Raw genomic sequence first — 24,241 nt, forward strand, 5'->3', positions numbered from 1 at the left:
TAAAAGCTTCACCAGGGAGCAGAGTGAGGAAAAACAAGAAGACGAGATAAGCCGTTTTGAGTCTGGGCCTGGAAATGTATATGCAGCTGTTTATAGGCCAAAGCCAAAGATAGAAGTAAGCTTGGCTTCTCTGTAGCTATCTCTCTAGCTTTACAGCCGACTTGGTGAAGCTGCAGTTACTCTGATCACTCTGATCACCAGGGACTGAGGCTCGTGGGTTTGCTTCACCAAATGAACCCTGCCATGTGGCTTCTGGAGAGGGGGCCTTTGTGGACTGTGGTGGGGTCACTAAGAGTACAAGCTCTGATCACATGATCAGGGTGTGCATGCCCAACAATGGGGACAAGTGGACATCACGTGATACGATGTGATAGGATGCCCTGAGATCATAGCATCACTCCTGTGCTGTTCCTGTCAAAGATGCATAACTAGAATGGAATCATGAGGATACATACCTAAGACAAACCCAAATAAAGAGATGTTCTACCAAACAACTGGCCTGTGATCTTCAAAAGTGCCCAAGTCATGAAAATCAAAGACAGACCCTGAAAGTGCTCCAGACCGAAGGAGTCTAAGGAGATGTGACAGCTAAATGCAGCACATGATTCTGAACTAGAACTTTCTGCTATAAAGGAAGTTATGGGGACAACTGGCAAAATTTAAATGTGGTCTGAGGTTTCCATGGTGGTGATGTGTCGATGTTAATCTTCTGATTCCGCTGGACGTCCTGTGGTTACACTGGAAAATGTCTTTCTTTGCTGGAAATACTACATTTGGGGGGTGACAGGACATCAAGTAGGCAACTTAGCCTCAAGTTATTAAGGGAAAAAAAAGGTTCTCTCTGTACTTAGAATTTTTTTTCCAAGATTTTATTTATTTGAGAGAGAGAGAGAGAGAGAGAGAGAGAGAGAGAGCATGAGTGGGGGGAGGGGCAGAAGGAGGAAAAGCCGACTTCCTGCTGAGCACAGAGCCTGACACAGGACTCGATTCCAGGACCCCAGGATCATAACCTGAGCCAAAGGCAGACCCTTGACCGACTGAACCACCCGGGCACCTCTAGGAAAAAAAAATTTTTTTTAATGAAGTTACTGGAGTAAAACTTCAGGGATCCAAATCACTTTGCTCCTTCCTCGATGTGGGACGTGGGTAGGTAGCTTTACCTCACTGCACCTGTTTCCCCATCTGCAAAATGGGGATAGTGACAGTAGTGCTCTAAAAGGGTTGTTTTCAGGACCAAAAAAAAGAGGGGTGGCTCAGGAATGCATCTAAAGCTGCTGGCCATAGGAAGACTAATAAGAGCTTAGTAAATGGTTAGCGCTGTTTTCATTTGAAAGACCCAACCTCACACCTCTGCATGGGAGGCCTCTCCGCCTCAAAGATCAGTGGTTTCTCAAATGCCCGGTCTCCAGAAAAGCAAGAGAGGCAACCAGAGACGTAGATGCCTGACTTCATACCTGTACATCACAGTCTCCCGCCACTGCCCAGAAAAAAACCCTTGCTTTGGGACTTGGGGACATCCAGGCCCGTGTCTAGATTCCCAGTGAGGTGCTCAGACATGTAGCCGTCCCAGAAGGGTTGCCAGGCAACAAGGCTCCTTAGCAGGAGCCTGACAGGGCCGTGGACACTTGTCAGATGAAGCGGTGGAGGAGGTCAGGCCACAAGGGGCAGGCACAGGCTACCCAGCGAGTTTAAGGACAGAGCCAGGCCGGAAACCTAGGCGCTCAGACGTCCAGACGGGTGCTTCCTCTGCTGCACCACGCCTGGGGCACCCACACCATTTCTGCCAACTTACCCGAGCTACTACGTAGAGAGTGAGGCCTGTCTGTCCGGGGTCGCAGAGACAAACCCTCTGCACACATCAGCAAACCTCCCGGGTAGTTTCTGTTACCCGAGTCCCCGGTCCTCATCACCCGCTTCCACAGCCCCATTTCCATACTGCCTTCAAAAGATTTGGGGGGAAAAAAACATCCTTCCTTGGTTACAACTTTAAATAGGTTGGTACCATAGAAACAATCCGCCAGTGGCATTTCGAGGCTGATATATTTAAAGTCTAGCACAAGTACCTTTTCTAGGACGGTGACATTATACAGTTGCACATGGCTTATTCTTAGTTCGAATTTTGTCACAAAAATACAGAGCGTGTCCTGAACCGGGGAGGATTGGAAATCCAGATGAGCGGAGATTAGCTAATCTGGTTTCCCTTGAAATGTTTCATACAGATGGTTGATACCTTACTTATCTTTCAAGAGTTTGTGAAGACTCTATTCTGGCACGCAAGGATCCACAGGCCTGGGTGTCATCTGTCGGGCGAGGGCCCTCACAAGCGCGCAGACGAGGGGAGGAACCACAGCCTTCATCACTCATTCATCGCTCATTCATTCACTGGTTCCTTCACTCATTCACAAATAACTGGAGCTCCTCGGCATTACCTACTGCAATGTAACAAGTACCTTCCAAACTTCGCGGCTTGGGGCAACAGTGAGCATGATCGCACACAGTTTCTGTGGGCAGGAATTCAAGAGTGGCTTAGCTGCTGACTCACATGCTGCTCCGGACCCGGGATCTCTCTTGGGGTTGCAGTCAAGAGGTCAGCCGGGACCGCAGGTACCTGCAGGCTTGACCAAGGCTGGCTGATCCGCTTGCGAGGCGATTCGCTCACACAAGCGGCAGGCCGGTGCTGGCTGTCAGCAGGAGGCCTCGGGAACTTGCCACGTGAACCTTTACTTACGGCTGCTGAGTGTCCTCATGACATATGACTGGACTCCCCGAGCACGAGTGACTAAGAGAGCAGCAAGGCAGGGGCGCCTGGGCAGCTCAGTTAAGCATCTGACTCTTGGTTTCAGCTCAGGTCATGATCTCAGGGTCCTGGGGTCGAGCCCCGTGTCAGGCTCCTTGCTGGGCGGGGAGTCAGCTTCAGATTCTCTCTCCCTCACCCTCTGCCCCTACCCAGCTCACGCTCTCAATCAATCTCTCTCTCCCTCAAAAAAAGAGGAACGAGGTTGAAGCCACAACAAGGAAGTCACACCCTCCATGTCCCTAATATCCTATCGCTGCACAGCCAGCCCTCCTGGGAGCTGCTAGATTTAGCAAGCAAAAATACAGGTTTCCCAGTTAAACTTGAATTTCACATAAACAACAAATAAGTTTTTCATGTAAGTATGTCCCATGAAATATTGTAAAAGACTGAAAAATTACTGTTTTATCTGAAATTCAAATTCAACCATGAGTCCTGTATCAACCCGAAACCCTATCCCTGTTCAGTGGAAAGGGACAGCGTACAAAAGGGGTGTGAGCCCCCGGAGGTGAGGAGCACTGGGGCTGCTTGGTCGCTTGCTTTCCCAGCCTGTGACCGGTGGTAAATGGGGAGCAATGAGGAATAATGGTTCTTGCACTCATACAGTGTCTGGTCCAGTAAGACCAACTTGAATCCAGTAAGACCAACTTGAATCCAGTAAGACCAACTTGAATCAAATCACCAGGTACATTAATGCAAAACCTTGACCATGAGTAAGTACTTCAAAGGGAAGTTACCGGGGCTTGGGACGGGGATGGTGTTCTCATCAGAAGCACCATTTGTTTCTTAGATTAAGCTTTTGTATGTGACTTTGTGTGTCCTGGGGGGGGGGGGGGGCGGATATGGAAGGGTCTGCCACTGAAAGGGGATGAAACTCTTGAACACACACACACGCACACACACACACCTATGCACAAAATGGTGAAAATGGAACCAGGCCTGTGGTCTGTAGGCTAGTTAACAGCACTGCGTTACGGTCAATTTCCTGGTTTGATATGACACTGCAGTTGGTACAAGATGTCAGTGTTGGGGGAAGCCACGTGAAGGATCCACAGGACCCCGTGTTGTACCTTTGCAACTTCATAGGAGTCTATAATTATTTTAAAATAACGAGGCAACTCAACAGCCCATTGAAAATACCAGCTGTTACCATGGAAACAAGGTCAGATCAGAATAATCCACACTTGTGAACAGGCTTAAGTTGGTGGAGGGCACTTGGTCAAGGGCCAGCCCTAGTGGGTGGGTCGAGGGCTTTCACCCAAAGGAATGGGATTCTCTGTTAATAGTCCTGAAAAGTGTTCCTTGAGAAGAGAGAATGAGGACGGGGTAAGAGATGTCTTCTTGGTTCTTGGCCCAGATTTGGGGCTTCAGGAGGCCTGGAGTAGTTCCATCAGTGGGAAGAACTGTTCCTGCTCCCAAGGCAGAGTCTGGGGAAACCAAAAAGCCTGGGTTTCTTGATGACCAAGCCTTTTGGGGGTCTGGAATCACCGTGCTTTAAACAGTAAAGAGATGTCTTTAGTCTGCACCCCGTTGAAGAAAGGGAACGTTTGGCTAACGTCGCATTTCCCAGAGAGAAATCTCATAATCTGATGAATTCCTATGTTATTTTATGACCCTGCGGGGGAGGCGGATAAACTGGTTTTGATGATGACCGTGCTGGGCTGTCCCAAGACGGCCACAGCTGCCTCTCCCCAACCTGCACTTCTGCATTGTGTCCTTGCCTCTGCGCCTCCAAGAGGAGGCATTTCTGTCTTCTCTTGAACATGGCGGGGGGGGGGGGGGGGGGGGGCCTAGGACTAGGACAAACTCAGTGGCGGTGACACTGGGCCAGGCTTATCCCTTAACTGACTGGCTCTTCCGGTGCTTCCCGCCTCTGGCAACGCCTGCTCTGGGAGACGCCAGCCCCCATGGAAAAAGTCTGGCTGTCCTGAGGCCGCCATGCTGTCAGGCTAGCCACGTGGACAAGGCCATGCGACAGAGAAGCCCAGGAAAGCCTCTTGACGCTCCAGCCACCTGGGCCCAGCACCAGACGTGGGAATGAAGAAGCCTTCGGATGACAGGAGTCCCAGCCACCCTCTGACTGTGAGAACCACCCAGCTCCCTCCGGCGGACTTCCAGAATGGAGAGATTTAACAACACACTGTGGTAAGTCACTAAGCATGGGGCTGGCCGGTTCTACCGCAACAGACGAGTGGAACGCTGAGTAAGGCTGGGTGTGCTCTGCTCCCCGCTGAGCGGTGACCATGAGCTTCCCGTGTTCAGAGCTCCATCAGCTCCCCCCACCGCAGTTCCAAGACCGGGAGAGACCAGAGCTGCCTCGCACTGCAGGCTCATTGCACACCAGGCCCCACTGCCTAGGTCAACCATCGGCCCCTCCCAATAAACCCCTGAAGTTTTACCTTTCCCATTTTACAGATGAAGAAATGAAGCCCCAAGCCACACAGCCAGTAAGTTCTTAGGCCTGACTCCAAAAATCTATGCTCCAAACCACTGGGAGTCACTGCCTCCCCAAAGCCTGCAAAGCAAGGGAGGATGGATAAAACACTTTAACCCTTAAAGACGAGAAACTGCTCTGGGCCCAGCTGGTCCCTCAGCATCTGGGGGCCGTGCAGCATTTTGGGGCCCAGCAGGCTGGGACTGTTCACATCCTGTATGTGCCAAAGAAAACACTGGCCCTTGACCAGCTCTTGAGAGATGATCTCTAAGCCTTTGGGATATCCTGTCTAATAAAAGTGTCTTTGCATACCAGGGACCCTGGGCCACACCAGGCCTGATGGTCTATGCTAACAATGTGATTTATGATGGGGCCTGGGATCAGGCCGGATCACTTGACCTCTGCAGGGGCTGGAGACGGAGTACTTGAGGTCAGTCATGTGGGTGCCCCATGCCTACGACTGATGCCCAATAAAAACGCCACACACCAAGGCTCAGGTGAGCTTTCCTGGTGGCAATACTTGTCACCTGTCGTGGCTGGTAGAATTAAGCGTGCCCGTAAGCCTCCACTGGGTGAGGATCCCTGGACGCTCACTCCTGATCTCCCTGTACCTGCCCTCTGCACCTTTTTTCTTTGCAGATTTTAATCTGCATCTTGTCACGGTAATAAACTGTGACTGTGAGTCCAGCAGTTTGTCTGGGAGTCCCTCTAGCAAACTGCCCATCCCAAGGACAGCCTCGGGGGACCCGACACAGGAGCTCAGGGTGCCCTGCTGAGCACCTGAAATGGGAACCTTGTTCGCCTGTCATCAATCCACCTGAAAAAATCCAACATGGAGGAAAAAAAAAAAATCTGTTCATTCTGTAAAGTCAGGCACAGACAAATGAGTCCCTGTTCACTTTATTCCAATAATTTTTTTTCTCTGAATCTGAGTAGAACTGAGGAAGAATCAAAGAAAACCTCATATATTAAATTCTTAAATAGATTCTTTGAATTGAAAAGTAAGGGTCAATAGGAGAGGCACAGGTGTGGGCCTTGTCCCCACAAACAAAGCCACCAAGGCAGACCTGCAAATTAAGAAAAATGGCAAATCCATTTCTTTAAAAAAAAGTTCTTGAGGGGAAAGATTAAAAAATACCTAAGTTTCAAAAGCCGGACTCCTGCCACACCCTTGGCTCTCCACCCCAGGGGCGTCCAAAGGCCCCTTAACTCCAGGTTAAGTTTTCAGTGATGCAGCTTTTGCAAACATATGCAAATACATTCCTCGTTAGCAGTCCTGTTTTGGCGATTAATAGCAAGCAATATGCTTGGATTAGAGGTCCGATTTCCACTCGAATGCCAAGTGTCTTCTCTCGGCAACAATCTGCAGAGATCTGAACAGGGAGACAACTGTGTTAGGCCCAGAGGCAGACAGACCCTTCATATTCCTCTGTGTGATATAGGAACGGATGGTCTTCATGCATATTCACAAAAGCAGGTGAGGTGTTGTCAGCAGACCCCAGATGGCCAGAGAGAATTTAAATTTAAAAGTGTTCTCACCCGCATCCCAACCTGCATCCGCCTGACCTCAAAGATAGACTCTTTCTACTTATGTAGAGAGAGTAGTGATGATTATGTCATAAACGCCAATGGATTTTTGGAGGCGAGGGAAGGATCAGCCTTTGTTTCAGGCCAACTGTTTACCAGGGACGAGCTCAAGCACCCTGTGTATGGTATCTCATTTAAACAGTACAGCGAGGAACATATCGGGCTTTTGTCAGCAGGAAGGTGCAAAATTCTACTAAAGAATCTGCAGAACGAGAACGAGGGGAAGATGTCAGGGAGAATCATGGAGACAGGAGCCCTTCCACAGGAGGTTTCTTGCCTCTGGAAGGCAGCAGAACTCGGATCTCAGCACCACCCAAGATGGGATCCCTGATAATGACAAGGGCCTGAGGCTGGGGCAAAGTGGATTAAAAAGAAAAAAAAAAAAAAGATACTAGAAAATATGCCAATTATTTAAAAATATGATCAGGAGACTAAAAATAGAGTCCAGGCTGGAAGCTTCTTCATAGTCTAGAGCAAAAGGGAGAACACCCACGTGAGTTGCTTTTGACCTCTTGTGGGGTCACCCAAGTGACAGAGGAAGTTCACATCTGGGGCCTTAACTCCAGCGCCCACATGCACAGCGAGGGCGCCAGGCTTCCTGGATTCCCACGCGCCCCCCTGGGCCAGCTCACTTCATCTCCCGGCCACCCGAGCAGGCTGACCCGGCTGAGTACCCCTTCTCCGGATGTCACAAACGGAGGCGGGGAGAGGTCTGATCTGAAGTGGGTTCCTAAACCTTTGACTTCCCAAGGTCAGAACGTGTCCCCCTACCCTCGCACAAGATACGGGTGGATAGAACTGCACTTTGAATTGTTCCTCAAAAGCAAACTCTGGAAGAAGATGCCCGGGGGGAGGAGGATGCTGCCACTTGGTGGCTGTGTGATCTTGGGCAAGTCAGGGCCCCCTTTGGGTTCTAGCTTCCTTCTCTGTGTCAGCGGCCATCCCAGGGATCCTCAGCGTTAAAGGAGTAACCCAGGAGTAGCACTTGGTCCAAAGCCCTGGGGGTTATTCTTAGACCAGACCTGCTTGGAGCTTTTCTTAGAACATTAATTGCTTTGGGCCAACTCTATGCTGTTTATAGAAGCAGGATAAACAGACAACATTCTGTGCCAAAATATTCTAGAATCCCACCCCTCACCTCCATCACATGGGTCCCTGGGGCCCCCTTCCCAAAGTCAGACAAACCTTCTGGTTGGTTCTGCAATGATCCCTGCCCCTACCTGATCCAGAGCTAGGAGACTAAGCTGTAATTCTATAAATAGCTCCCCCAGCTTGTCACCATGGAAACCCCCCTTGGGGCTGGGTCAGCCCACCTTGGTGGACACTCCCCCCCAGAGAGGCTCTGGAAGGGCAAGCTTTTCAGGAGAGTAGCTCCTGGGCTCAGAAGGCGTTGGAGGGAGGTGGGGGGAGAGAAGGGAAGCCTGCAGGCCTACCTGGAAATCATGAGCTTCCTAAGTGGGAGGAGGTGCTGTTCTGGTTCACCTGGAGGAAGACAACACACAGAGGAAGGGGTCACAGCCAGGTTGGGGTGCCAGGATCCCACTGCCCTGAGATTGAGCCTCAGCACCACTGGGGAAGGCACATACTCGCTCATGGGGTATTTACTGCACACCTACTACAGGCCAGGTGCTGGGGATGCTGTGAACATGACTGACTTGGTCCTATTCTGCAGCTTATGTGGCAGCGGGCAGAGCCTTTACAAACACATATGCAAGATAATGTCCCCTACACCTCCGGGCAATACAGTGGGCTCATATGAGTGACTTTGGAGCTACTTCAGAGAGGATGGTCAGGAAAGGCCACTATTAGGGGTTGACATTTAAGCTGTAGCATAATGAAAAATAAACATATGCTCTTTGTCCCAAGTTCCTGGCACTCAGCTCCTAAAACCCTAGAATCTCCGAGTGATAACAAGCAGTTCTTGTATACTAACGAGATGACAGTGTCTCCCTTCAGGATGGGCACTGGTGGCTTAGAAAGACCAAGGCATGACTCTGGGGAGGGGAGAGGAGCTGGAGAGTAAGTTAATACCAGTGATTTAATCAACTGTACCTACTTCATGAACGCTCCACAGAAACCCCTAAATGATGGCTTCAGAAAGCTTCCAGATTGGTGAGCACATGGAGGTGCAGGAGGGTAGGTAGTGTGCCCAAAGAGGGCCTAGAAGTTCCACACCCCTTACCCCGTACCTTGCCCTGTGTACCTCTTCCAAGGCCGTTCCTGGGTCGTACCCTTTATAATAAACCACTAATCTAGGAAGTAAAGTGCGTTCCTGAGTCCTGTGAGTTGTTCTAGCAAATTCTTAAATGTTAGTTGGCTGGGCAGAAATGTGGGTAGCCGGGGAACCCATGTGGCTGGCATCTGAAGGGGGGGGCAGTATTCTGGGACCAAGACCTTATCCTGTGGGGTCTGACACGAACTCTGGGCGTCACTGCGCAAACTGAAATCCAGTTGGTGTTTGGAGAATCAGGAACTGGTTGCTGGTGTTGGAAAACATCCCATAAGCTGAGATCTAAAAAATGCAAATGAGGCAAGGCACACAAAGGCCTGGCTGGAAAAGCATTCCTGGCAGAAGGAACAGCAAAGACCTGGAATGGGGCGGGGGGGGGGGGGGGGGAAGGGGGTGTGTTTGGTGCCTCGCGAATGAGGATTCTTTTTCTTCATTCGCTGCAGTTCTAACGTGTGAGCTGCTTTGTTCTGCTTGCTTACTATTTTTCTATCTCTCAGATTTCAAGGTGATCATTCTAGATGGCTACAGAGTACCCCGTGGAATGCACGTGCCATCATGTATGTAACTATTGCCGTAAGACTGTTTTCCAATTTTTGTGATACCCTGAAGGAAGTCAGGTGCCCCTTGGAGGACAGGGAGGAAGACGAGGGTGGAAAGCGGGGGCCCAATGCAGTTGGCAGGGCAGCTCTCCGGAGCGTGGCAGTGTTCGTGATGACAGGGCATATGCCATTCCTCCACAGTTTGCCCCTAACAGAGCAAGAAACAGTCCCAGGCCAGCCAGACATCTTGAATATGCCATACACCGCAAGAGAATGTAAACTGCTCCAACTCTTCTGTACAACAGTAGCCTTCTAGGTCAGGAGTCTCAAAAAGAACCGGACCCTTCTGCCCCCTGATGCCACCCCATAGCAATGTCTTCTAAGGGAAGGGTTCAAGAGTCCCCCGCCCCACCCCAGATAAGAGAGGCAAGATCAAGATGAAGCGCACAGGCCATCATTCGCGACACTGCAGAAACTGGACATGATCTTAGGGCAACAGTAGCTCATAATGCATTCCAGAGAATACTAGGGCACCATCCCAAATGGCAACAGTGAAACCCAAAAGATGGGAAAACACGAAGAACGCAAACCCAAGCAGCTCATTTGATGGAAATGCAAGGAGTGCCAAGTGCCTATTCAGGTGGGCAAAAAAGGATACTCTGCAAAAATGAAAGGTATCCTGGGTGGTGACTAATTCCCCTCACCCCCACTTCTGTGTGTGGCTCTTGTTACATCATCTTTTCAGTTAAAACAGGCAATAAATTAATGCTGACTAATCCTGGCAATATTTTTTTCACAGCAGCAAGAGGATGGGCTGGGTCTCTGACTCCCAGAAAGGGAGCGTGGAGCCCTCCCCAAGGAACTAAGATGGGTGAACAAGCCATGGACCCCAGACAATTAGCATTCATGAATTTGATTATTAAACTGGAGATTGGCACCCCTTCTCTCCCAAATTAATACACAAACTAGAACACCTCATTTAAAGGGGGGCTATCATGTCAGTGAAGGGGGCAGTCCTTCTTGACATGACGCACGGACCGCACCCCACAGACATACCCAGGATGTGTGGGAGGCACAGCCAGGGAGATGGGTGCGGGGATTCAGGGGCGTTTGTATGTCTACACTCGCGGAGATACCCACACCCATGTGACCCTTATGGTTCTCGTTTTTTGGTTGCCTGATGAAAATTCCAGGCTGGGTTGTGTTTGGGGACTGCCACTTTATATAAAACTGAATTTAAGGCTAGAGACAGAGAGTTTGACAGAAAGCCCCCACCAATCCCTCCAACTGCTCTCAAGCCAGGAGACAAGGCGATGGAAGGGGCACGGGCAGAAGGGCTGCTCTTTGGCCCCAGCTGGATCAGACACTTGGAGGGCCCCTGGCCCGACCTACCCTCCCCCAACCCAATTTTCTGACGGGGAAATGATCAGCCAGATTAGAGAAGCGAAGTGTCTAAGGGCATCCGCAAGCTAGTGGGACAGTCCAATAAACAGATTTCAGAATTCCCCTTGGGGTTTCTAACCTGAAAATATCCTTTCAGATTGGCTGGTGTTTTATAGTCTCCTTTCAAGACCTAGGAAAGAGAAACAAAGCATCTCTATTATGGAAATGATCAAAAAGTAAAATTCATCCTGTTACCTCTACTTTCCCATCCACCCATTTACCACCGACCTATTCATCCATCAACCCACCCACCCATCTACCTACTCTCCCATCCACCCATCCATCCATCCATCCACCCACCCATCCACCTACCCATCCATCCACTCTCCCAACTTTCTTACTCTCCCAACCATCCACCCATCTATCCATCCATCTACCCATTCATCACCTAGCCATCCATCCATTCATCCATCCATCCGTACACACATCCACCCATCCATCCAACAAACATTTATTGAGCTCCTCTTATTTTAAGCATTATTCTAAGTTCTAGAGGTACAATATTAACCAGACAATTAAAATTCCTTTTCTCCTGGAGCCTCCATTCTAGAGGGGGAGCCAGAGGATCCACAAGTAATAAACACAGACAAGAATATATCAAACCATGGGAAGTACCATAAAGAAAATAAAACAAAGGGATATGATCAGGGGTGACTAAAGGGCTTCTTCTGAGGTGGTCCCAAAGGACCTCTCAGAACAGGTGACCTTTGAGCCGAGCCCTCAGTGACAAGGAAAATCAGCCAAGCCGAGCTCTGAAGGAAAAGCATGCCAGGCAGAGGACACAGCTGAGGCAAAGAAAATCCCAGGCTTTTCCACTATCTCTTCATATATAAGCCACCATATAAACCAGCACCGTCTGATTGAACGTAATGTGAACCAACTATGTAATTTTAAGTTGTCTAGTAGTCATATTTTAAAAAAAAAAGGACCCCAAAAAAGTGAATCAAGTGAAATAATTCCAGTTCTATCTTTCACCTAACCTGAAATATCTAAAATATTCATACTTCAACGTATAATTAACATAAAAATGATTCACGAGAAAGTTGACATGCTGTCTTTGCTACCAGGACTTCAAAATCCTGTGCGTAGTTTACACAACGCCTCTCAATTTGGACCAGATTCCACTAGTCACATCCCGTGGCCACAGGAGGTTGGTGGCGGGCAGCTGTAACGGACAGGGCAGGTGCAGACAAGTTCATTAGCACGGCGACCTCTCTCGGCCTGAGCGTCCCGCAGCGCGGGATCTGTTACAGGAACACCCGGTGTCTACAGAGACGCACGCACGGACGCACGCACACATGCGCAGAAACACGCACGCACGTACGCACGCATGCGCGGTTTTCAACGAGGGACCCTATCTTTGCGGTAATAGCAAAACTACCATAGAGACGAAACAAGTGTCGAGCAGCCCCTGGGAAGAAACCAGGGACATCTTCCCTTTGAAACAAATGAAAGATAGAGGCTCAGAAAGTTGATCTTGTGCATCAAAATGTTTAAATTTGTATACAATACACAAGGTCAGGCCTTACTCTGGGAGCTTCTGATTGGCATCCTGGGACAAAGCCAGGGGCCTCCGCCTTTTATTTATTTACTTATTATTATTATTATTATTATTGTTATTGTTATTATTATTATTATTATTATTATTTTTTGAGAGAGAGCGAGTGTGTGAGAGCAAGCAGGAGGGGCAGAGGAAGAGGGAGAGAGAGAACCTTTAAGCAGACTCCCCGCAGAGCGCAGAGCCCAACCTGGGGCTCGATCTTAAGACCCTGAGATCATGACCTGAGCCGAAATCAAGAGTTGGTCCCTAAACCCACTGAGGCACCCAGGTACCCTGGGCCTCCGCCTTTTAAAGAGACTTCAGAGCAGTTGCCGCTGGGCCCTTGGCTAAGAACACAGGGTAAGGAGAGCCCATTGTCACTGCGGTCCTCACCCTGGCGCCTGGGGGATGGAGTTCAAGATCACTTCCAGCTGCTGTTTATTCTTTTGAATCCAGTTAATTGATTTTTTTATTATATGAAGATATATGCAATATATATAAATATTATATGAAATACAGCATATGTGCAGACTTAAGTGTATGAAACACATTAAGTACAGTCTAAAGAATACTCTTAAAAAATAAACATAATAAAGACTTAAAACAATTGAACAATAAAAAACAGACCACATCCAGGTTGCGAATATTCACACTATCAACACGGCCTGCGCATTTCCAGTGGATCTCTGAGTATTTCCACAAATAGATGTTTGCAAAATCCACAGATTTGCAAAATCCACAGTCAAGGGAGAGAGGAAACGCTGAGACCCGCTTTCATCACAAGGGCTGAGCCCCGAAAGCTCAGGGTTAAGAGAGCCTCAGGCGTTGAAGCCTTGTTAGCACCAAACGGGAGTCTTTCTCCTTGAGTCACTGAAGAATTAAAGGGGAAGTGACAGAAGTTCTGACTTTCTTCCTTGGCTCTTCAACGTAAGAACTGTTTACTTTCTGAGACGCCTGGGTAGCTCAGTTGGTTAAGCATCTGCCTTCAGCTCAGGTCAGGATCTCAAGATCCTGGGATCAATCCCCGTGTCAGACCCCTTGTTCATGCTGTCTCTCTTTCTCTCTCTCTCAAGTAAATAAATAAAATCTTTAAAAAACAAAAAAAAGAACTGTTTACTTTCTAAAATCAGCATGTGTTTGGAAATGCTGGGCATAGCCGGAATTAAGACTTGGGTCTTAATGGTGTGAGCGCTAGCAGGGCCCGTTGTCCTCAGGCCTGGGCCCCATGCTCAAATACTTTCACTAACTCAATGCCTCTAAGGAAGTCACAACACCGCACCCAAAGGAGACCAGAAGCTGTGACAGCAACATGTAAATAAGACCACGAACTTGCTGACTATTCCTTTATGCAGGATTAGCTGACTTTTAACGCTTCAAAAACATCTCATTGAAGTCATTTTCCTTGACCGTCTCAACTAAGGAGAGCTTAAAAAGTACTTTAAACTGCCCTGAGCTCACATCTATCTGAGAAATCAACATTAAAATTTATGGGGGCAATAAAAGGACCAACAGTTTATTCATACTCGGGCTCAACAAAGACTTGACATGCTTTACAGACAGCTAGGGACACAGTGGGAAAAGGGTGAACAGGAACAGAGAAACCGGTTGAAATCAGTACACAAACGGACCCACTGTTAGATGCTCTAGTGTGAGAGACAGGCTACCAGTTGGTTTTGAGCTTCCTTGCGGCCCAAGTGAAAATGGAAATACAAGCGATCATAGGATTCACCATGTCCCATCCCCGGGGCAGGCCGAGAGCGCATCTCCGCGCGTGCGCACGCACTCACCCGGTGCGTGTTGTTGATGACGATGGGGTCAGGGTTGCCGTAGTTGGGCGGGTTTGCATAGGGATCATAGCCGAGCCGAGCCAGCATCGGGGCGATCTGGGCCATGTCCCTCACCACATCCCCGGGGATGTGGCCGGTCCACTTGGAGAGCGCTTCCAGGTTCACAGGCTTGATGACCTGGTCTGTGGATCGCTCGATCCTGGGGAGAAAGAACAGGCTGCGCGGGGCACAGGGAGACCCGGATGGCACCTGGGGCAGCTGGACACACTGGGGGTACCGGGCCCTGGGGCAGCTGTGTCCCCTCGACTATGAGGCTGCGGGCAAGTCGCTTGGCCTCCTCATACCTCCTCTGTACATTGGGGATAAGAGCGCGCGGTGAGAAACCAGAAGACAGTATTGGGCAGTGCGCACTGAAAATTCTGCTTCCTTGACGTCATGACTTTTTAAAAATAACGTTTTATTTTTGTGACTAAGATGGATATTTTGTTCTTGAGAAAGAATTATAAAACACAAATGCTAAGGCTAAGAGTGGCCACCACTCCCAGCAGCAGCTCCCTACAGGGACCTCGTCTTAGCATCTGGGGGGGTCCACCCTCTCAATCCATTTTCTGTGTTTTATACAGGAGAGTGGCTAAGGGCAGACCCAGGAGCCAGGGTTCAAATGCCAGCTGGACCCACACTGGCTGTGTGGCCTTGGAAAGTTACTTCACCTCTCTGAGCCTCCTCCATTAGTCCTCATCTACAAATGGGGACTTGTAGATAGAACCCACCTCACCGGGCTGTTCTGGGGGTAAATGGTTAATCTCAGAGAGGTATATGGCACATTGTGAGGTCTCAGGAGGTGTTCGCTTTCTCTCTCACTCACGCACACACGGAAAGCCTATACTCCTGTTTGCAGTTTTTAAAGCAAAAATCATACGCTGTACGTTTTGGTTTATGGCTTTGTTTTGTACCCGATGCCACATTCTTTTCTCCAGCTATGCAGCATTCCTCCACAGCTTATTTTTCCCATGCCCCTAAAGATGGCCATTTCCATTGCTTTCACCCTGGGCTACGACAACGAACAACCATCCTGTCAGATGTGCTTCTCCACACTCCCCTATGATGGGCTCACCCAGCCATCTGAATCACGAGGACCCTACCGATCACAGGTGAAAGGCCTTGTACGATGGAGGGCAGGGAACTCCCAGGATCCAGGGTCTATTTCTAGATGCTTCCATCCCAACTAAGAGATAAATTGGGAAGAAGAACGGAAACAAGAAAGATGTGGCAAAAAGAGGCCAGGACCGGGAGGGAAGAGAGAGGGAAGGATGAAGGGTGGGGATGGGTGGGAAGAGCAATGGGTTTGGAGTCTGCAGACCAGGATGGAAATCTCAACTCGGTTCACTGTGTCAAAGACCTCAAATATATGCATGGCCTTTCCACGCCCTGGATCTCCAGGACTGTGTGAGGCAGAAAGGACACAGAGGCAGACATCCCAGGACATGGAAGGGAGCAATGCTTGATAGGAGTAAAGAAAGCTGGAAATAACCCATGTGTCCACAAACAGGGGATGTTGAATAGAATGCTGTGCTCCATGGAGTGGAATATTATGCAGCTGTCCAAAATGATGTCACGGTGGCAGGCGGGGGGCCACAGGCGAGTGGTCCCAGACACAAAGTGAAAAAAGGTTACAGGGAGACATGTTTGGGTTCAGGAGGGCTCTGGTTTTCTCCACAGCCCCTGACAAAGAACCAGTGCATCCTAGGTCAACATCTGCATGGTAGGATTGTAGGCTGTTTTTCCTTTCACTTCCTACAGTCATCTGATTTTTTTTGGTCATGATAATTTACAAAACCCCAGCTCCAGCATCTCGGGGGTGCCTGGGCCTGATCAGAATGGAGACAGACAGATGGCATACTCCGATGCCGCACTGCTCACATGCTCTGGGTCTCAGGAGAAGGACAGCTCCCCAAAGGAAGAACGCAGAGAGCGAGAGACAGAAGGAGGGAAAGAGGAGGGGTCCCGGATGTAGAGAACTTGAGAACACAGGCTCTGGACTCCCCAACAGACCTCGGTTCAAATCCTGGCACCACACTTTGCCAGCTGTGTGGCCTTAGGTAACTTCTCTCTGAGACTCAGTTTCTTCATTTGTAAAATGGGGATAGGAGCAGTTCTTATGTCCTCAGGCTGCTGTGGGGACTAAAGGAATAATGTGCGTTGGGGGTTTAACTGAGTGCTTACCACACCTCAGACACTCACTCCATGGTAATGAGGGTGAGGATAATGTGTGTGCCAATAAAAGCCATGTCAATGCTAAGACAATAATAATAATAACAGGAATAATAGCACCTAACATGTATTTACCTATTTGATGCTCATAGGTAGCTAGAAGGTTTATAGACTACAGCCTCATGTTACAGATAAGGAAATGGGGGACAGAGAGGTTGAGACACTTGCTCAAAGTCACACAGCTAGGAAGTGGCAGGGCTGGGATGGGAACCCAGACAACCTGGTTCCAGATTGGTGTTCTTAAGTTAACCTTTACCCACAACGGCTTACTACAAAGCACATTCAAAGCCTGCTGATTCTCTCAGAAAAGGGAAGGGCCGATGGCCCCACTTTTGTAGATAACGAAGCTGAGGCTAAGAGAGGCACAGTGACTTGGTCAGTGCCACAGAACTACGAGGAGGGAGGCACAATTCAAGGCTCGCTCTTAACCACTGTCTTCCCAGATCTTTTCCATGCCCACAGAGAAGGCTGAGGCTCAGAGAGGCACAGTGACTTGCCCAAGGCCACACAGTTCAGAGAGACAGAGCTACTCTTCCCACCTACTGCCTCTGAGCCAGGCCAGGGGGCTGGGCGGAGGGCGAGGGCTCCACTCACTTGGACAGGGACACGCCACCGGGCTTGCCAATGAGGTCTTCGTGGTGCAGGACGGCGTCGCTCCAGGCGATGCCCAGAAAGTCCAGGATGAGCTTGAGGGAGCGCCGGGGGTGCAGCACCAGCTGCTCGTAGTACACGGGCAGGCACTTGTCCTTGCCCACCTCCATGCACTGGGCGTACATCACCTCGATGGCCTTGTTCCACTTGGTGAGGCAGTCACGGTAGCTGCTGAGGTCAAAGCCCGCGATGGTGACCTTGCGGGTGATCATGGAGTGCACGGACGCCCGGCCGTCCCGCACCATCAGCAGGAACTTGGAGTTGGGGAACAGGCGCGACAGGTACACGGAGGACTTGAGCGTGAAGGGGTCCTTGTTGCACAGCACGCGCGCCGGCTCACCGTGCTTGGCGATCACCTCCAGGATGAAGGCCTGCATGGCGGCGTCCAGCACCTCGTCCGTCACGCCCGCCTCGTCCAGCCGCAGCTTCTCGCGGCCAGACTTGGACCAGGCCTGGCGCATGGCCAGCACGCGCGGGATGATGCGCGTCTCCTCGCCGCAGCGCACCTCGGGGTGGGCGTCCAGCATGGCACGCATGAGTGTGGTGCCACTGCGGGGCACGCCGCCCACGAAGATGAGCGGCATGGCCTTGCCGTAGCGGTACTCCACGTGGTTCGCGCCCACCATCACCAGGTCCTCCTGCTCCGGCCGCATGGCCCGCCGGGCGCTGCGCGGGCCCCCCAGCACCGCGCGGCACTCCAGCACCTGCTGCCCGACCTGGACAGCCAGCACCAGGGCCAGGGCGCAGCCGGCCGCCAGCAGCGCCCTCCGCACCGACAGGCGCATGCTGGGCCTGGGGTGGCGGGCCTGCTTCAGCGACAGGTCAGCGGGGGGCCGGCGGGGCTCACATCTGGGGAGAGAGAGGGACGCCTGTGAGCCGCGGGCCCGAACCAAACACACCCCCATCGCAGGCTTCATCTGACAGGTGGAGAGTCATAATTACTCAGAAATCGACTCTCAAAATGTTTCCACATTAACAATGCTCTGGAATGTCCGAATTCAGCAGCATATCCACTTGGCAAGGGCACGGTTTTTGCATGTTCTGTTCGTGGCTGTCTCTCCAGGGCCTAGCACAGAGCCTGGCACCTCGCATGTGCTCGGGAAGGATTTGGGGCATGTGCCTTGGTTGAAGGAGCAGGGTGAGGCCAGAAATGCTAGGACATGAGGGCCGTAGAAAGAGGAGGAAAGGGACGCCTGGGTGGCTCAGTCGGTTAAGCATCTCCCTTTGGCTCAGGTCATGATCCCAGGGTCCTGGGATCGAGTCCAGAATCGGGATCCCTGCTCGGCGGGAAACCTGCTTCTCCCTCTCCCATTGCCTGCCACTCCCCCTGCTTGTGCTCTCTCTCTGTCAAATAAGTAAATAAAATCTTAAAAAAAAGAAAGAAAGAAAGAAAGAGGAGGAAAGGGGTGCCCAGCTGGGGAGCAGCAGAGCTGGTATCCAATAATTCCAGCCCAGGCCGGCCTGCTCTGAAGGACCACACTGCTAGCCAGCAGACGGTGTGGAATATCCCATCCTGTTCTGGGCTTCTTCTGGAATCACTACCCATTCACTCGGTCTTCATTCGGTAAATGTGTATTAAGTATAAAAAGGTGCCAGGCACTGCGCTCAGTGCTGGGGACAGGAAAGTGGGTAAGACAATAGGGCCTTTGAACTCAAGAAGCTCACGTCCTAGTGGGGGAAGCGATAGTACACAAGCCATGGCCACAGGGTTTTAAAAATGGCTTACACAGTGAGAGGGATCAAGTAGGGGAAGGAGGAGGGAGGTCAGGGAGGGCCTCTCGGGGGAGGTGGCATTCAAGCTGAGTCCTGGATGAGAAGGAGCCAGCCGTGTGAAGATGTGTAGGAGGAGTGCTCCAGGCAGAGGGAAGAGCGAATGCAAAGAGCCCCAGATGGGAGAGGGTGTGGGGGTGTTCAAGAACCTCAGGAGGCAGAAGGGAGGGAGAGGGAAAAACTGGGGGGCACAGAAGCCACACAAGTTCTCAGGGGACAGGGGAGGGAGCTGGACTTACTCTCAGGGCAGCCCCCGGAGAGAGAGCCCACAGGGGTGAGAATGGAGGCAGGGAGGTCAGGGAGGAGGCTCCTGCTGGTGTCCTGGTCCTCGGGAGACTCAGGGATGCCAGGACAGTGAGGGTGACGTGGGGACAGGGGCAGGGGATGACTGAGGAAATGAATTATGAGCCTGAGCCTACATTCCTCATGCCTCCCAGGGACGATGATCAGACGTCAGTGGCAATTCTTCAAGTTGGGGCTTGTTTCGGTAAGCAGGGCCCACCCAGCTCAGCCACCCCCTTTCTCTAGTCACCTCAAATGACAGGCCTGCCCTCCTCCCTAGTTTATCCTCAAGGCCCCTCCTCTGCCTTTCCCATGTCTTTGCAGAATCAAAGTGAGGTCTTGAGGTCTGTGGGCATTCAAGGAGGCAGGCAGGCCTGGGTTCGAATCCCAGCTCTTCCCCTTCCTGTGTGGCTGTGTGAGCTTGGGCACCATACTTCACCTCGCTGAGCCTCATCCGTAAAATGGGGTCCAAGAGGATCAACCTCAAAGGGCTGGCACGACCATTACACGACTCTCTTAAGAACTGAGGAATGCGCCTGGCATGTGGGGAGCATTTGAAAGGATATTATCAGTGGTCTCTGCCATGATCATTGGCTATTTCTTTATTCCCACAATCAGCGAGTACTTCCTGCGTGCCGGGAGTTGGGCTAGGGAGCCAAGAGACACAGCCTCTACCCCCAAGTCTGCCCACCCTGTGGAGCCATACCTGGGAGGGGGTGACGGGCTCTACCTGAGTAGGTGAGGGGAGGCTTCCTGCAGGTGCTGGCCCTCGTGCCGAGTCTGACTAGCAGATGGCTGGTTTTCAAAGAGCCAGGTGGGGAAGAGAGAGGGGGGTGTTCCTGGCAAAGGGAACAGCCAGTGCGAAGGCACAGTCAGGGGAAGAACGCAGCACGGTGGGGGAGCTAAATGCAGCCAGGGTCTGTGGGAAGGGAGCGGGAGCCGGTGTTTCTCGAAGGACATGAGGTTCAGCCAAAACCACCCAAGGACCCGGTTTGCAGCCGCATGGATCCACCCGCAATGGTCTGGGCTGCCTGGGGCCCCTTGGGCCGTAGCAAGTAGGAAATCAACATCCAACGCACAATCTCAGCCCTAGGGTCCAAACTGCTGAGAGGCCCCAGCATTTCCTGACCAAGTGGCTTTGGGAGAGTCACTTCCCCCACGTAAACCACAGCTTCCTGGCTGCAAAGAGGGGTGGGGTGCATTGACCTCAAATGCTGCTGGGAGGGTTCTAGAAGCGACTGACGCAGCACAGATTAATCTCAGCGTGGGGTCCCTGGCCTCTTGAGCATCGGGAAATGGCTGGGACCCTCTCCCCGGAAAACCGCGTTTGTCCTATGCTGCCAACCATGGTGGGGGTTCCCTGGTGCCCTGAATTCAGGGTCTGGGATGGGGAAATCTGATTCCGGAGCTACTCAGGGCTAAGGCAGGCTGGACAGGACATAAAGCTACTTGGAAATCTCTCCAAAGACCCATCAACTTATTCAAGTGCTCATTAAAATTCTCCTCTTGGACTCAAGACTAGAATTCTGTTTATTATTTCAGTGCCGGTGCTCCTGGAGGATAGTCAACCACACTTTAGTTTGAATTAGAGCCACCACCCTTTCCTCCTGACACTTGGCAGGGAGGGAGAGAATGCAGCTTTGGGGGAACAGAAGGCAATGGGGGGGTGCAGAGACAGGAAGAAAAGGGGTACTTTGGGAAGGCTGTTTCCAGAAAGGATAGGTACAGTGTACATGCTCGTGTGTGTATGCGTGCGCGTGCGCGTTTGTGTGTGTACGTGTGTGTGTGTGTAACTCTCTAGCTTATGTTTGGGGTTGGAACTGGTTTGGATTCTAAATATCAGGGAGAAAGGCCTGGAAGAATGGATAGGCGGAATAAGGAAAATGTTATTGACACACCAAGTTTGCTTAATACTGACCATTCATTTGGCTACAACACTTAATTTTTTTTTTTTTTTTTTTTTTAAGTAGGCTCCACACGTGGAGCCCAAGGCAGGGCTTGAACTCCCGACCCAGAGATCAAGATCTGAGTTGAGATCAAGACTCAGATGCTGAACCAACTGAGCCACCCAGGCGCCCATGGCTATAACACTAAAACAAGGCGCCCGATTTTTGTGTTTTCACATTTATGAAGCACTTGCACGGCGAAAACTTTGAAAACATGTGTCATGTAATGGGACCGTCTCTACCACCCCTGGGGTAGGGAAGCCTCGCCCTCAGCAGCTCAGAGAGAAGAAGCCACTAGCTCAGGGTCACACGGCCGGAGTGGCAGGCCTGGATCTGGCCAGGCTGAGGCCGAGCTGTTCGCTGTCCTCAGACAGGACGTGGCCACAGGCCTGTCTCTGTCATCAGAAGAAAACAGCTCAAAGCAGACGGGTCAGCCCTGAGCAGAAGACAGCAAAGAGCTGGGGGACACCTTGAGAAGAAAAGGAGGGTGACCTGGCAGAGAGAGATAGCCAGGGACCCACAAAGCCAAAGGCAGCTTCCTGGCCATCCACAGCCAGGGACCCCAACTCTGGAGGGGCCAGAGCGCCCAGCCCGGGAACTCGGACGGGCCTTCTGCCTCCACTACCCCACTGGACCCTGTCAAGGGAGGTGTTCCAGTGTCCTGGCAGTGAGGATGGTGGGTGAGAGCCTCAGACGTGGCATCTTACAGCCCCGGGTTCAAATCCTGCCTCTGCCACTTGCCAGCTGGTGATTTGGACAAGGTACTTCACCCCTCCAAAAAGTGGGGGGATCATAATAATAACCCTCTCTCAGGGAGCTATTATGAGGTTCAGGGAAATTTTGGGTGAGGTGCTGAACCAGCAGACCAAAACCCTAGCGCTGGGCAGACGGGACGCAGAGGGTTTGGATTCTGGCCGTGCCCTGAATCTGCTCCCAAGTCCCCTGCCCGCTGCGGGACTCGGCCTTCTCCTACCACCAGGATCATCTCTCTACGAGACAAAGAGCCGCAGAGGCCTGCCCCCTGCATCCCTGCATGCTGCTGCGACCCAGCTCTGTCTAGCATGGCGTTTCTACCAGAGAGGACACCACCAGCCAGGGGAGTGTGGCTGCCCAGTAACAGAGCCGGGAGAGTAGAGCGGCTCTTTCTAGGGCAGTCTCTGGAGGGGCCCGGACTCTGGGGGCCTTCTGGAGGCACTTACCTCCCCTGGGCACTCTCATTGCTGGGTTCCAGCCCTTGTGGCCCCTCGCCAAGATGGTCTGCCGGCTGACCCCTGCAGAGGCAAAGGAGAGGATGCGTTAGGGGTGGGTGCTGTGGAGGGGCCGGGCCCCCTCAGAGGGGCAGAGGAGGGTGTCAGGCTCCCCAGTGGGCATCCGGCGATGATTTTGGAGGGAAGTATTCTGGGGGACGAGTTGGGAGTGCAAGGGGAGACCATCTGAACCCAAGATGCCACGGCTGGGGTCTGAACTGGCCTGGTCCTACAGGGAATGAACTTGGCTCACTGCTCAGAATGTGAGCTAAGGCACTGCTGTCTTAGGGAGCCCCTGGGTGTCTGCCAGCCAGGGTTCTCCCTTCCTTTCGGCCAAGGACCTTGGACTTCAGGAAAAGTAAATATAAGGATAAGCAACAATCACCACCACTATACCACTAATCACCATCCAGGGCTGCTGGGTATGGTTGAATAGGTACACTGTCCAACTCCAAAAGGGTAGGTACCACATACCTAGCCTAGGATAAATACGGGGCCCTCGGAGTGGTACACTGTCCTACGGCTGCCACCAAATACTGACCAAATGCCTACTATGTGAGTGCCTTGTGTCATTTAGTCCCCCTTGGAGGAGAGTATGAGGATCCCAATTTTAAAGAAGAGAAAAAGACCCCAAGAGGAAGAGCAACTGACCCAGGGCACTTCCAGAACCAGGATCCCCATCCAGATCTGTGAGACTCAGGCACCCGGCTCTTTTTTCATTTTTTCCAAGATTTTAATTATTTATTTGAGAGAGAGAGAGAGAGAGAGAGAGCATGAGCAGGGAGAGGGGCAAAGGGAGAGGGAGAAGCAGGCTCCCCGATGAGCAGGGAGCCTGACGCAGGACTCGATCCCAACACCCTGGGATCATGACCTGAGCCGAAGGCAGAGACTTAACCGACTGAGCCACCCAGGCGCCCCCAGACGCCCGGCTCTTAACCATCACGCTAAAGGAACGGGCCCATGAGTACGACGGAGTCTGGCAGGAAGCTGGGGCGGATGTGGAACCAAGGGGCTCCTGGTGTACATCCCTTCAGGGTGGGGAGTTCTAGTCTGGTTCTCACCTCCCTCCATGTTACAGATGGGATGACTGAGGCCCACGAGGGAAATCATGTCACAGACTCACATGCGGAGTCTGGAGCTCTTGGTCCCTTCCCAGGGCATGGAGGTGGTTCAGAACACAGCTCTACGGTTGGACGACTCCCTGACTACATCAAATCATTGTTCCTCTGAGCCTCAGTTTTCCAGTTCCGTAAAATGGGTTGTCACTTGTTGAAAGCTCATGATGACCCTTTTATAGCGAGCACTCAGAAATCTCCGCGATTTTCTTTTGTGCCACGTTGGAGATCTGCCGGGTGTTAAGGCCTTTACTGCATTTCTCTGTCCTCGCTCCCCCTTAGCTCACTCCTCGCCTCTCTATTTTGTGTCTATCCTCACAAAAGCAGGCTGCCAAGTTCTCAGTACACACAGATGGAGAAGGGTGGGGGTCCAGGTGTAACCACAGCAACGAGCGCTCCCCCCACCCCGCCCCTGAGCCTCAGAGTACACAGGCCTTGATGGCCCACAGCGGAGGCCTGCCTCTTGGAACAAATAAAAACAATTAGGGACAGGGCACTTGAAGCGCTTCCTGCGGCCAGAGAGGAGATGGCTGGGGCCCAGCTGCCCTTGGGCGGCCCTTGAAATGCCACAGCACTGAGAGAGGCCTGCCAGCCACAGGCCGGGA

The 24,241-nt window shown here is 51.6% G+C and overlaps 1 protein-coding gene across 1 annotated transcript in view; it reads right to left on the reverse strand.

The window, feature by feature from the left end:
- Positions 1-6,112: 6,112 nt before the first annotated feature.
- The window catches only part of TPST2 (tyrosylprotein sulfotransferase 2), a 47,221-nt gene continuing 29,092 nt past the window's right edge, over positions 6,113-24,241 (reverse strand). The window contains exons 2-7 of the mRNA XM_032395067.1: positions 22,474-22,545; positions 17,220-18,125; positions 14,355-14,553; positions 11,107-11,157; positions 8,249-8,297; positions 6,113-6,601 (exon numbers count right to left, since the gene is read on the reverse strand). Coding sequence (XP_032250958.1) covers positions 8,256-8,297; positions 11,107-11,157; positions 14,355-14,553; positions 17,220-18,061 — 1,134 coding nt within the window. The 5' untranslated portion in view covers positions 18,062-18,125; positions 22,474-22,545 and the 3' untranslated portion in view covers positions 6,113-6,601; positions 8,249-8,255. The remainder of the gene's footprint in view (positions 6,602-8,248; positions 8,298-11,106; positions 11,158-14,354; positions 14,554-17,219; positions 18,126-22,473; positions 22,546-24,241) is intronic.

Source organism: Phoca vitulina, unplaced genomic scaffold (genome assembly GCF_004348235.1).
Source record: "Phoca vitulina isolate PV1807 unplaced genomic scaffold, GSC_HSeal_1.0 scaffold82, whole genome shotgun sequence".
Lineage (NCBI taxonomy): Eukaryota > Metazoa > Chordata > Mammalia > Carnivora > Phocidae > Phoca > Phoca vitulina.